This window comes from Nematostella vectensis, chromosome 4, assembly GCF_932526225.1.
Source record: "Nematostella vectensis chromosome 4, jaNemVect1.1, whole genome shotgun sequence".
Taxonomy (NCBI): Eukaryota; Metazoa; Cnidaria; class Anthozoa; order Actiniaria; family Edwardsiidae; genus Nematostella; species Nematostella vectensis.
In genome coordinates, this window is record NC_064037.1 from 3,749,010 (window position 1) to 3,760,732 (window position 11,723).

At 39.7% G+C, this 11,723-nt stretch overlaps 2 protein-coding genes across 2 annotated transcripts; one reads left to right on the forward strand and one right to left on the reverse strand.

The window, feature by feature from the left end:
• Nucleotides 1-304: 304 nt before the first annotated feature.
• Nucleotides 305-5,980, reverse strand: LOC5513137 (oxygen-dependent coproporphyrinogen-III oxidase, mitochondrial). The gene is made up of 5 exons (XM_001633349.3): nucleotides 5,605-5,980; nucleotides 4,598-4,875; nucleotides 2,462-2,573; nucleotides 1,927-2,113; nucleotides 305-1,429 (listed from the first exon to the last, which is right to left on the reverse strand). The coding sequence occupies exons 1-5, from the start codon at nucleotides 5,954-5,956 to the stop codon at nucleotides 1,237-1,239; spliced, it is 1,122 nt and encodes a 373-aa protein (XP_001633399.3). The 5' UTR covers nucleotides 5,957-5,980; the 3' UTR covers nucleotides 305-1,236.
• Nucleotides 5,981-6,059: 79 nt separating this feature from the next.
• Nucleotides 6,060-8,717, forward strand: LOC5513136 (60S ribosomal protein L6). Its single transcript, XM_001633386.3, has 5 exons — nucleotides 6,060-6,198; nucleotides 6,603-6,818; nucleotides 7,273-7,453; nucleotides 8,000-8,184; nucleotides 8,519-8,717. The coding sequence occupies exons 2-5, from the start codon at nucleotides 6,603-6,605 to the stop codon at nucleotides 8,669-8,671; spliced, it is 735 nt and encodes a 244-aa protein (XP_001633436.1). The 5' UTR covers nucleotides 6,060-6,198; the 3' UTR covers nucleotides 8,672-8,717.
• The last annotated feature ends 3,006 nt before the right edge of the window (nucleotides 8,718-11,723 follow it).

Genomic DNA, 11,723 nt, shown 5'->3' on the forward strand with positions numbered 1-11,723 from the left:
AATCAGGCTGCACAAATGCGTGATTAGGAAAAATAACTTTGAAACTACAAATGCTTATCAAAATACATAAAAATAAAGTGAAAAGTCATGCCTTTTGCATATGTTTAACCTCATTGCCTTAATTTCCCATCAAACATGTAAGAAAGGGAACGTGTCAATCATTTATTCACAATCATAGTAATAAACTAGCCACACTTTCTTCTAAATTTGTTTGATTAAAAAAAGTATAAGAACTACAAAATTGTTTGAGAATTATTTTAGGGTTGGTATTTTTTCTAGTATAACAAAGAACACAAAGGGAAAGTTCAATGTCACTTACTTTATTATTGCTTCAAAAAAAAAAAAAAAACATTAGGTGTATTTAGTTTGTTCATGGAGTTCTAAATCTCCAGCAGGCTACACTGGGGAGTTACAAAAAGGTATTTAAAGATTCATATGTGAATCTTGGTGCAAACTCCTGTCTCTGCTCTAATGATGGGTTTATAGTTATCACCTAAGTAATGATCTAAACAACAACAACAAAAAAACTTTTTCTCACAACCTACATTTACTTCCAGTAATGCTGATTTTTCTTTTCTAGAAAATGAAGTGTAAATAACATCAAACCAACATGTCCCGCAATCACATAATTATCATGTCATTATTTGAAGTCTACATATAAAAACCTTAGGCTATTACAACAGAGTCCAGCTTTTAATTTGCCCCAGGTAACTGCGTGTCTTTTCTATAATGCTTGACAGTTTTGTTTCTTTTGCTCCATGTCTCCTAATGTATCTCAATACAGTAGGAGACAGAGCGACTCACAGGGAACAAAGAGGGTAACAATTCATGCAAACATAAATCAAATAAGCCAGGTGCCTAACAATATTAAACTGAGGTTATAGCTGGGTCCTATTTTACTGAGTCTATTTCTAAATTTTTCCTCTTACTGCCATTAAAAGGTGGTTCATGAAGAATATATCATACATGAGAAGTCTGTTGACAAGTTTCACATTTTATAATAAAGTTTTATGTATGTGCGGTATGCTTGGTGACAATGTACATTGCTGAATATTATAAATAAAAGCTGGACTCATGACAATTCACTACAACAATAGTTAAATAAATCTATCAGTTATCATGATTACCCTTACCCCATTACCTATTTACTCAAATTATAAATTATGTTATTTATTATAAAGTATCTGCAATTATTTACTGTAGAAAAATATAGATTTCATCATTCCTTTATGTGTTTCACTGGATCCATTCTCTGGGATTCCTCAGCACTTCCAGCATCTTCTCTTCGCGGCTATTCTTGTCAGGGACATGCATATACTCCCACCGCGCCTTAAGAGGTAGGGACATGAGGATGCTCTCAATGCGGGATCCTGGTGTGTACAAGCCAAACTTCGTCCCTCTGTCATACACCAAGTTAAACTCAACATACCTACATAAATTGAGAAAAAAAAGATTTTTAGAAATGACACTGGATGTAACATTTGAGACTGGGTAAGAGACAATGGGGTTTATGTTTTGTAGATTGAATCACATTTCCAGCACGCCTGTAGCACCCCATTCACCTGTCAGGGCGTCCAAAGGAGGTCCTCAACATTCTTCTTTTGGTCCACTATCTAATTCACTCACTGGATTCTAACAAAAAAATCTTAAGGTGCTAAAATGAGCAACTTGCAATATCCTACACACACAGAATCACTTGTGTAGGTTAAAAAATAGATACAAAAATATATTATTTTTGGCAAATGGGAAAGCAGCTTAGCAAGAAGTAGTCTGAATGTAAACTGTCCCTTGAGTTTTTCACTCCTTATGGTATTAATGGATCATTTTAGTTGTCAGTTTCAAACTGCCCAGAGTGAATAATATATTTGCTGATGACTCACTGTTTGTTAAACAGAAAGTAGATAAATCTGTACGACTACTGTATACCTTCCCCTTCTCAAAAGCTGCCACTTGCGGTCTTCCTCTGAGTAAGGATCGTTCATATGCTTCTCAACAATGGGAGCATAAGCTGGAATTACTGCTGCGGCACAGCTTTCCAGGAAATTAAACAGCTTTTCTTCTGTTGGGTCTTCAAGATCATCAAAGAAAATACCTCCTACACCCCTGCACTCACCTGAAAAATAATAAACATGATTTCAGTTTGAAAATCCATTATAACTGGAGCTTTATAATGGGAATCAAATACATGACAAATACTCTATGTGTTGAAGTCAGAAGTACATAAATGTTAGAAAAAACTCTTCAGTCACAACTTTAATTGATTAGTATTTTTTAATACCCATGAGGCAATGTGGGTTAATACCAAATAGATTCTAAAAGTGCAACCTAAAAATTGAAATAGCTGTCTATGTAAGTCAAAATATGCTACATAGCTTGTTTCACATATATCTTTGCTCAATACTGTACTATAATCTATACTACGTGTATCTTATTCAAACACACCTCTGTGAATGAAACATACCTCTGTGAGGAATAAAAAAATACTTGTCACACCATGATTTGAAACGCTGGTAGTAGCTTGCATCATGTTTGTCACAAACTCTCTTGAGCACCCCATGAAAATGCATTACATCCTGTGAAGGACATAGTAAAATAGAGGTGATAAATTGAAAAAAAAAAAAAAGACTGTAACTGTAAAATTATCCAAAGTATTGTACAAGTCCAATAAATCATACTTTAACTATCTCCTGGATGGATAAATCTACATCATAATACCTTACCTCAAATATACATCATACAACCTCCAATATACATCATACTACCTCAAATATACACCATACTACCACAAGGGTCAAGATGTCTGTTAATGGAGTTTAACATTCTTCTTTTAGGAAAAAGAGTTTGTGCCCAAATAGTCCAAACACAATTTTGAAACAAGTAGAGCCCCGGGGGGCTCTTTGGGGTAAAAGGGGTAGGGGTTTCATGGAAAATGGTTTATTAACAGAAATTAAAGGAAAAATAACATAACAGTATATAACAAAACAGCAAACTGTACCTACTTATATCATATAGTATATACATATATACATTATCATATAATCTAAAGCCTTTTGTAGACTTTAATACCAAAAAAGTTGTTTTAGACAACCAAAAATCCTGTCTCGGATCCTGACTTGGCATTTACGCAAACGCATGACTTGTGTGTATACCAAAATTATTATCACAGCTTTTAAATCGCAAAGCCTTTGATTTTATTGATCATAGTATTCTCGTAGATAAGCTGAGTAGGTTGGCCATCCCCCGTAGCGTTGTTAACTGGATCATTGATTTTCTTTCCAATAGATTCCAACGAATTAAGCTAGCCAAGGGCTGCTACTCCGAGTGGGGTCCAGTCCCCTCCGGGGTACCACAGGGTACCAAGCTAGGCCCGTGGTTATTTGTTTTATTTATCAATGATCTAGAATGTAATTCCCCACACTTATGGAAGTACGTAGACGACACCACGGTCTCCGAAGTGGTATTGAAAGGGGAATTAAGCAGCGCTCAGGGGTTGGCCAACGACATCATTGAGTTGTCCCACGACAATAGAGTAGTCCTTAATCCCGATAAATGCAAAGAGATGAGAATTTCTTTTGCGCGCCTCGACGTTTCGATGCCATTACCATCGAGGGAAAGGAGCTTGAGGTCGTTAAAAGCACGAAATTATTAGGGCTCACAATAAGCGATAACTTGTCGTGGAACGCTCATGTGAACGAGGTAGTCGAGCAAAAAGCTATACTTTTTAATCCAACTAAAAAGGGCTCGGCTACCTCCCTCAGACTTATCTTTATTTTACAAAGCTTGCATTCGTTCGGCCGTCGACTATGCGGTGCCGGTTTTTCATAACGCCCTGCCGCAGTACCTAAAAAATGAGCTCGTACGTATCGAGAAAAGGGCGCTATCTATAATTTTGCCCCGTACGAGCTACGATGGTGCTTGTGATTTGTTGGGCATAACACCATTAGAAGTGCACCACGGCCTAATTTGCAGCAAGCTCTTCAACGAAATAGTTTCTGATCCGAATCATAAACTAAAGAGCTTGCTGCCTCCATCAAACGTTTCAAGCCATAACCTTAGGAAAAAACGGCCCTTTGCCTTGCCCCGCCTCAAAACAAACAGAGCCATGAATTCTTCTTTTACATTCTCGATGGCCAACAAATCTTAAATGGAGAGTATATATGGTTTTTATGGATTATGATTAATTTTATCTAGGATGAACTTTATCACGTTTTTAAATTTTTATATTTTATATTTATTACTGTATATAGTTAAATTTATTATAGTTGTAATATAGTATCTATTGTTTTGTAAATGCCTAATTCAGCCTAAGTGCTGCTACGCAATTTTTTCCTAATAAACTATCTAAACCGAAAAATTGGCAAAACTGTAGGGCTGCTACTTTAAAAAAAAGCACCTCCGCGTTTGTAGACCCTAAAAAATACCATGTTTTTTTATTTTTGATAGGCTTTGCTTCAAAGCCCCCCCAAAAATACCAAACCACGAATTTCAAACTCTAAAAAATATGACGCTCACCCCTACCCCAAATTTATAGGGAGTATTCCATCCCAGGAGTAGAGCTCTCTGCTAACAAGATCTTTGTCTCATGAAAATTCTTCACCTGTTCATTTAGATAGTATGGAGTTAGATCCGTGCCTCCACCAAACCATGCATGCTTTTGACCATCAATATCAGTGACCTCAAAGTATCGGTAGTTGAAGTGAACAGTCGGCACATAAGGATTTCTGGGATGGATGACAGAACTTATTCCACACGCAAAGAATGGCAGGTCCTCTCCCTTGAACCCCTTTCCTCTGCTCTTCATTTGTTGTGCAGCCTTGGCAGCAAGGGTACCATACACCACAGACACATTGACACCAGCCTTCTCAAAAACCTTACCTGTAATAAGGACAAAACAGAGTCATGGCATCAGGAGTTTTTTATTATAGAGGGTCTTAAAGCCGCATTGTCACCAGTTTACTTCCGGAGGTCCGACGGAAACCTCAACCGTTAAAAGACAAAAGAATCATCTGATATTGTTATGTAATAAACCGGAAGTTAACTGGTGACAATGCGGCTTTAAGAGGTACTGTATTCTCATTTAATAATTTATGCATTGGTTAAGCAGGCTACTTTGGGAAAATAAAATAGGCATATAGGAAAATCAAAATGAATCACAATTATACTCTAGGACTGCTAGAACGACATAAAGTTTAGCATTTCCAAATTTCATGGAAATTTCTATCAGGGGAAATCAGTGTGTAAAACATCTGCAAGAGGTAAATTTGTGGTATTTTCTTTAAAAATCCCTGTGTAATGGATGGTTGCTAGGGAGCATTGCCTCCCATGGATTTGCCACTTTTATAATGGACCAGAAAATGAACAATAAAATATAAATACAAAACTATTTATATAAAACAGATGTTTTCTAGATAAGACATAATAACAATCACAGTCCACTGACACCAGGTATCCAGCTGAGAGTGCACTTTGGTGAAAGCGCAATGTGAGATGCAATATCGATATCGCTCACGTGGAATAGTTTAGTATGGGAGACGCACTAATAAATCCTCACAAATATCGAGGAAGCCAGAACCATCTTGTACTAAGAAGGAAGACATTTCTTACCGTCTTGAATAACACATGTCATTCCACCGCCTCCTTGCTGGCGCTCCCACCGGTCTACCTGGAATTTCTTCCCGTCCAAATCAGATAGTTTTCTGCAAATTTCACCTTGAGCCTTTAGAATCATAACTTCCATCTTCGTACGCATACTGTCCTTATTTTTTTCCAGCGTCTTAATATCAGTCAACGGCTTTCCCATAAATGTCTGAGCTACATCAGCGATTCTTTCCTCGCGGGCGTGAATCGCCGTGAAGCCGATATAGCTTCCGATTCCTATGGCTGAAATCCCAAAGCCCGCAATAACTCTGCCGGCTTTACTAAGACGCAGTGTCTGAGCTACACGAAAAGAAAACATATTGTTTACTCACAGGGACGTTACAAATCTGAAAAAATCAAAAAGCAAGTAGGCTGAAGGAAACGTGAGAAACCGAACGGAGAAGTTTGCGCACGGCGGGTCATGCAATTATCACCAGGCGTCTTAGTAGAGATGAGAGTGAAACTGGGGCAAGAATACCGCTGGAAGACTAAGATCGCGGTCTCGGGGTTTTAGCCGAACTCCCGGATGTCTCTGGTCTCTTCATCTGTGGCTTTGGAAAGGTAGGAAAAGACAGAAAGTTTGTTGAATAAAATCCATCGGATATCTCTTATTTTATTAGCCATCTGGTTGAATTCATGGTACTCAGAGATTCCTTATTGTATTGTTAACCTACATAAGGGACATCCTTTATATATCTTTTTTCTTTACGTTAATATTTTGCTTTTTCGAACCCTAACTGAGATTCTCTTCGACGCCATGGTCTTGCACATGTAATTGGAAATTTGTTGATATTTTGATAAAGTAATATATTTCTATGACTGCTTGAGTTTATTTTAAATTTACCTTCAATCGTTACTGTAACTACGTCGAAGAGCGTTTACGAGCGCCAAAATTTTTAGTGATGTGATGTTGTTTCGTCGATTTAATGCTTACTGTCTATTCATGTGTTTTGTTATAAAAATAGATGCCGGCCAAATCTAAGGATCACCCGTCTCGGAATCCGGAGCTTGCTCCCGGCATTAGCCGATACAGCCGCTCAGCCATCTACAAGAAACGGGCGCTGTACAAACGCAAAAAGACAGGGGTAAAGAAAGTAGTTCAGGATGAACCCAGAACTAAGACCAAGGACATCGGAGGAGATAAGAACGGAGGAAAGAGAGTCGTCCCCGTCCAAAGAGAGGTACGCTAGCTTTCTCTTTAAAATTATTTACATTTAGAATATTTGTTATGTCTATTCTAATGTACCTTATGCACAGCATAGTATATGATATCATTGATACTATGGTATTATTTTGGTATGGTATTGCTTACTGAAAAAAACTAGTCTGTACTACAAGGTAAACATGAGATTCTGGCTACAATATGTAACAGGTGAATTAATGCTATTTTGAGTATCGTGTAAACTCTTTCCATGTCCTGCCGCTAAACCACTGTTTGATGTCCATAAGTTAACAGTACTACATTTTGTGCTAGCTAATTTGAAATAGTTATTAGTGTTATTTCACCCTGCCCCAAATAAGAATAGCCAAACTTCAACTGAAAAAGCTGATCCACATCTCCTTACTCTCTTACATATGTGTTACAGTAAGCCACTATTGGTGCTAAGTTTTTACCTACTTTTCCTGATTGTTTAGTCTCGCTACTACCCCACTGAGGATGTGCGTCGTCGCCTGGCCAACAGAAAAAAGCCTGGTATGGCTAAGCTGAGAAGTTCTATCACTCCTGGCACTGTCCTCATTCTCCTGGCTGGTGCCCACCGTGGAAAGAGAGTAGTCTTCTTGAAGCAGCTCAACTCTGGTCTTCTTTTGGTCACAGGTAAGTACTGCAGAACCTCTTTACTTTGGTCCCAACTTAGTTTTTTTTACTCAGTACATAGAGGATATTATATGGTCATGCGAAGATACAAAATTTATCTTCAAGTTGTGATATTTTTTTTTGCCTGTCAAAATGTACTAAAGTAGGCGGCTGCTTATAAAAAAGTAGCCAGTTGTGAGAGGATTGATGCTAAATTAGCTCTATTGTTTATTTTTAACAGACAAAAAGTAGCCTGTGATAAAATGTGGAGTAGTTGGTAGACCTTCTGTAGTCTCTGGTTTGTTTTCAAAATGAAAGAAAAATATCATAATTTGTGTTTTCATTATTATAAATTATTATAAACATTGACTCTTTAGAAGTGAAACCTTATTTCGATATAGGTGTTATAAAAAGCACATGACTATTTAAAAAGGCACTTAAATTTATGCTGCAAAAGCTTGGTATCACAGACTGCTGTCTTGTGGTGCCATTGAAAGGCCATGTGTTGACCTTTTCACCAACATATTGACTGTTTGTTATTTACCTTAAAATTCTTGGTGTTTTCAGGACCCTTTAAGATCAATGGTGTCCCCCTGAGACGCATCCCACAGTCATACGTTATTGCCACTAGCACACACATTGATGTCAGTGATGTAAAGCTCCCAGAACATGCTTTTGCTGATGAGTCTTACTTCAAGGGTGAGCCCAAGAAGAAGAAGCGCTCAGAGGACATGTTTGAGGAAGCCGCTGAGGTAAGTTATCATTGTGAAAAAAATATTATATAAGCTACTTGGCAAATTCATTATCAGGATTTAACATAACTTGTTTGTGTCACTTCAACAGTTTTCATACCAAAAAATGTCCCTAAATTTTGCTGAGTTTAATTGTAATTTTCACTAGCTGCCATAATCTATAAGGGTAGGTCGCAGGTGCTCCTAATGCTGATAAAAGTACCACAAAATCCTCTATAAATAGGCTGAAATGGGTCTTGTTTTGTGACGTGATCTCTGTGTTATTTAGAAAGAAAGGGCTTTGTCATGTTTATGTTTAGCTCTAATACCATTCGCTCCTGTTTACATTTTCCAGGAAAAGAAACCTAGTGAACAGCGCATTGCTGACCAAAAGGCAGTGGATGACCAGATCCTTCCAAAGATCTCTGCTGTCCCCAACATGAAGAAGTACTTGTCATCTCTGTTCTCCCTGAGGAAGGGCCAGTTCCCTCATGACATGGTGTTCTAACCGTTCTAATTCGAGATGAATAATTAAAAATACCAACCCCTGAAAATAAATGTTGCATTCCTTTTTGTGGGATCCTTAGAATCGTTTTTTGGGGTGCGTTCGCACCCACCCCCCCCCCCCCCCCCCCCCCCCCCCCCTGGGTACTGGCCTGATATATAACCTTTAAGAAATTCACTTTTTCTGAATTAATGTCCATGTGCGCAGGTGCCGAAGATGGCGGCCACGGGAGTTATTGCTCTCCTGATTTTCCTCTTTATAGTTCAAGCAGGGCAAAATTCCTACTATCTATCTCTTTCAAGCCACTACCAGAGAGATTTTGGTTTAGCTTTTAGCAAAAAATCACAATGCATCGACTAATTTCTTCGGGATTTTGCAAGCAAGATTAGCAGCGGCCAAGTTCACCAAGCACGGTTTTTGCACGTTTGCTATACCAGGACATGACCCACCACTGGACATAACCATCTTCTCTGACTTTCCTTCAAATCCTGGCCCTGTCGACCTCTCCTCCATGGTCCATGATTTGCATAGCCACAGCAAGATACAATATTCAAGGGACGTATTGCTGGGTCTTTGCTCTCGATCCTACATGATTGACCAGAACCCCACTTTCTTCACTATATTGAAGGATGCTGGTATTTTCAAGTCCGTGGCTGCAGAGCTGGTCTCAATGTCAGTCGACGCCGAGCCAGTGGGGAGAATTTAAACCTCCCCCTCCTACTAATTTCTACTGTAATTTCCTATCACGAGCCACGACTGCGTCACGCGAAGGATCGAAATCGATCCCGCACACTCACTGCAGTGAAAATCGTTTGCGACCGCCCCAAAAGGTTATTCCTAAATGTATGGTGCTTAACGCTCGTTTTCTGGCGAAAGTGGATGCGGCCCCTGCCTTGTACGCGGAGCTAAACAGCAATAACATCGACATTTGTTTTGTTTCGGAATCGTGGCTCAACAAGAAAATTTAGTATTACTTGATTTGCCCTGATGGCTACGTGATGGTCAGGAAAGATCGACCTGGGATGCGGACGGGAGGAGGAGTTGCTATTATATGTAGAAATTACTGGAAGATTGAAGTGATCAAGGTCACGGATGATTTTGGGTCCATTTGGTGTAAAATAACAACTCCAAATTCAGTATATTATGTGGCCAGCGTGTACCATCCTCCTGGTCCTATCTACAAGCCTAAAGACTTACTGGCTTTCTATCTGACAACTGTGATGAAGTATATTATGTGGCCAGCGTGTACCATCCTCCTGGTCCTATCTACAAGCCTAAAGACTTACTGGCTTTCTATCTGACAACTGTGATGAAGTCCTGCTTGCTGATCCAGACGCTAAGATAGCCATCGCAGGCGATATCAACCAGCTGGAAATAGAGGGTCTGATGCAGCAGCATGGGCTACATCAAAAGGTTAATGTACCGACCAGAGGGGGTAAATTACTCGATGTCTTTCTGACTAATCGTCCACTTGTCTGGAAGTCTGGTAGAGTACACAAAGGCCTGGTGAGATCGACCACTTGTCACCATTCCACCCACAATCCCTACCAAACCTCAGCGTAAACACGTTACTTTCCGTGATACTAGAGACCATCGAAAACTAGCTCTAGAAGCTAGACTAAATGCTTTTAAATGGAGTCCTACCAACAATCTTGCTAACCTAGAGGAGAGTGTGGAGCTGCTAAATGCGAGCCTGTGGTCGATGTTCAATGAATGTTTTCCGCTCATTCGGGTCAAAGTCTCATCCAGAGACCCACCTTTTATTTTTCCCCTGGTTAATCACCTTTGTAACATTAGGAACAGAATCGCGCATAAAGGAACCCGTGCTGAGATTCTGAGTAGCCAAGAATGTATCAACATTCTCATTCGGAGAAATCAGGTGGAAGCTGTTCATAAGGAACACAAATGTGGTTCGAAAGAATGGTGGGAGACAGCCAATAGAATAACTGGCCGGAAGACACAGGGAACGCGCATCATCATCATCATCGGTGATTCCACCCGACATCATCAACTCACATTTTCAAGCCACCAATACTGATAAGGCATATGTTGTCCCCGTGCGCCTGGAGATACCTGAAGGCACCCGAATCCCAACAGTGAGTGAGAGCGATGTAATGAGTTTTTTTATCACATCAGAAACGAACTGCCTCAGGGCCTGATCAATTTCCGTACTGGCTCTGGCGCGACTTTTCTCACCATCTTGCACCTTTTGTCACAAATATCTTTAACTTATTCACTCAAACAACAAACTGTCCTAATGGCTTGGGAGTTAGTGAACATCTCGCCCATCCCTAAGGAATCTCCTCTGACAGAGTGAAGTATACTCAGACGGCAATCTCACTGACTAATATCATCATGAGATTTTCGAGTGTCTTGTCTGCAGAAACTAACTCTGTTCCACTCTTAAGTCGGAATTTGGCCCTGACCAATTTGCCTACAAGAAAGGCCATAACACAACAATGGCCCTGATCAAATCAACATCAACACTTCAACACTTTTGGCCCAAGCAGTTAGACAACGATGCAGATTTTGTTAGAGTCTTGTCATTTGATTTCAGCAAGGCCTTCGACACTGTCTCTCACCATATTCTCTGTAATAAGCTGGCAAAATACGACATCAACCCTTACATCAAGAACTGGATAACGAGCTTCCTGTGCGATTGCCAGCAGCGAGTTGTGGTTGATGGGATGGCTACCAGTTTCCTTGGAATCAGCAGAGGAGTCCCTCAAGGAACGTTGCGAGGACCGTTGCTATTCTCTATCATGGTAAATGACATTCAGCCCGCTAGCGCCAACTCTCTATTAATCAAATATGCGGATGACATCACAATAAGTACGCCTGTGATATCTGGCTCAGACACGATTGATTCAACGCTGGAGGAAGTTACCAACATCAAGCGCTGGGCGGAGGAGAACCGAATGGAGTTGAACATGAAAAAGACCTTCGAGATGGTATTAAAAGGTAAAACTAGGAAGCCTATTCCAGAGTCCATTGAGGGTATCGTTAGAAAGAATGAAATGAAACTGTTAGGGATCACGATCCATGAGGATCCATT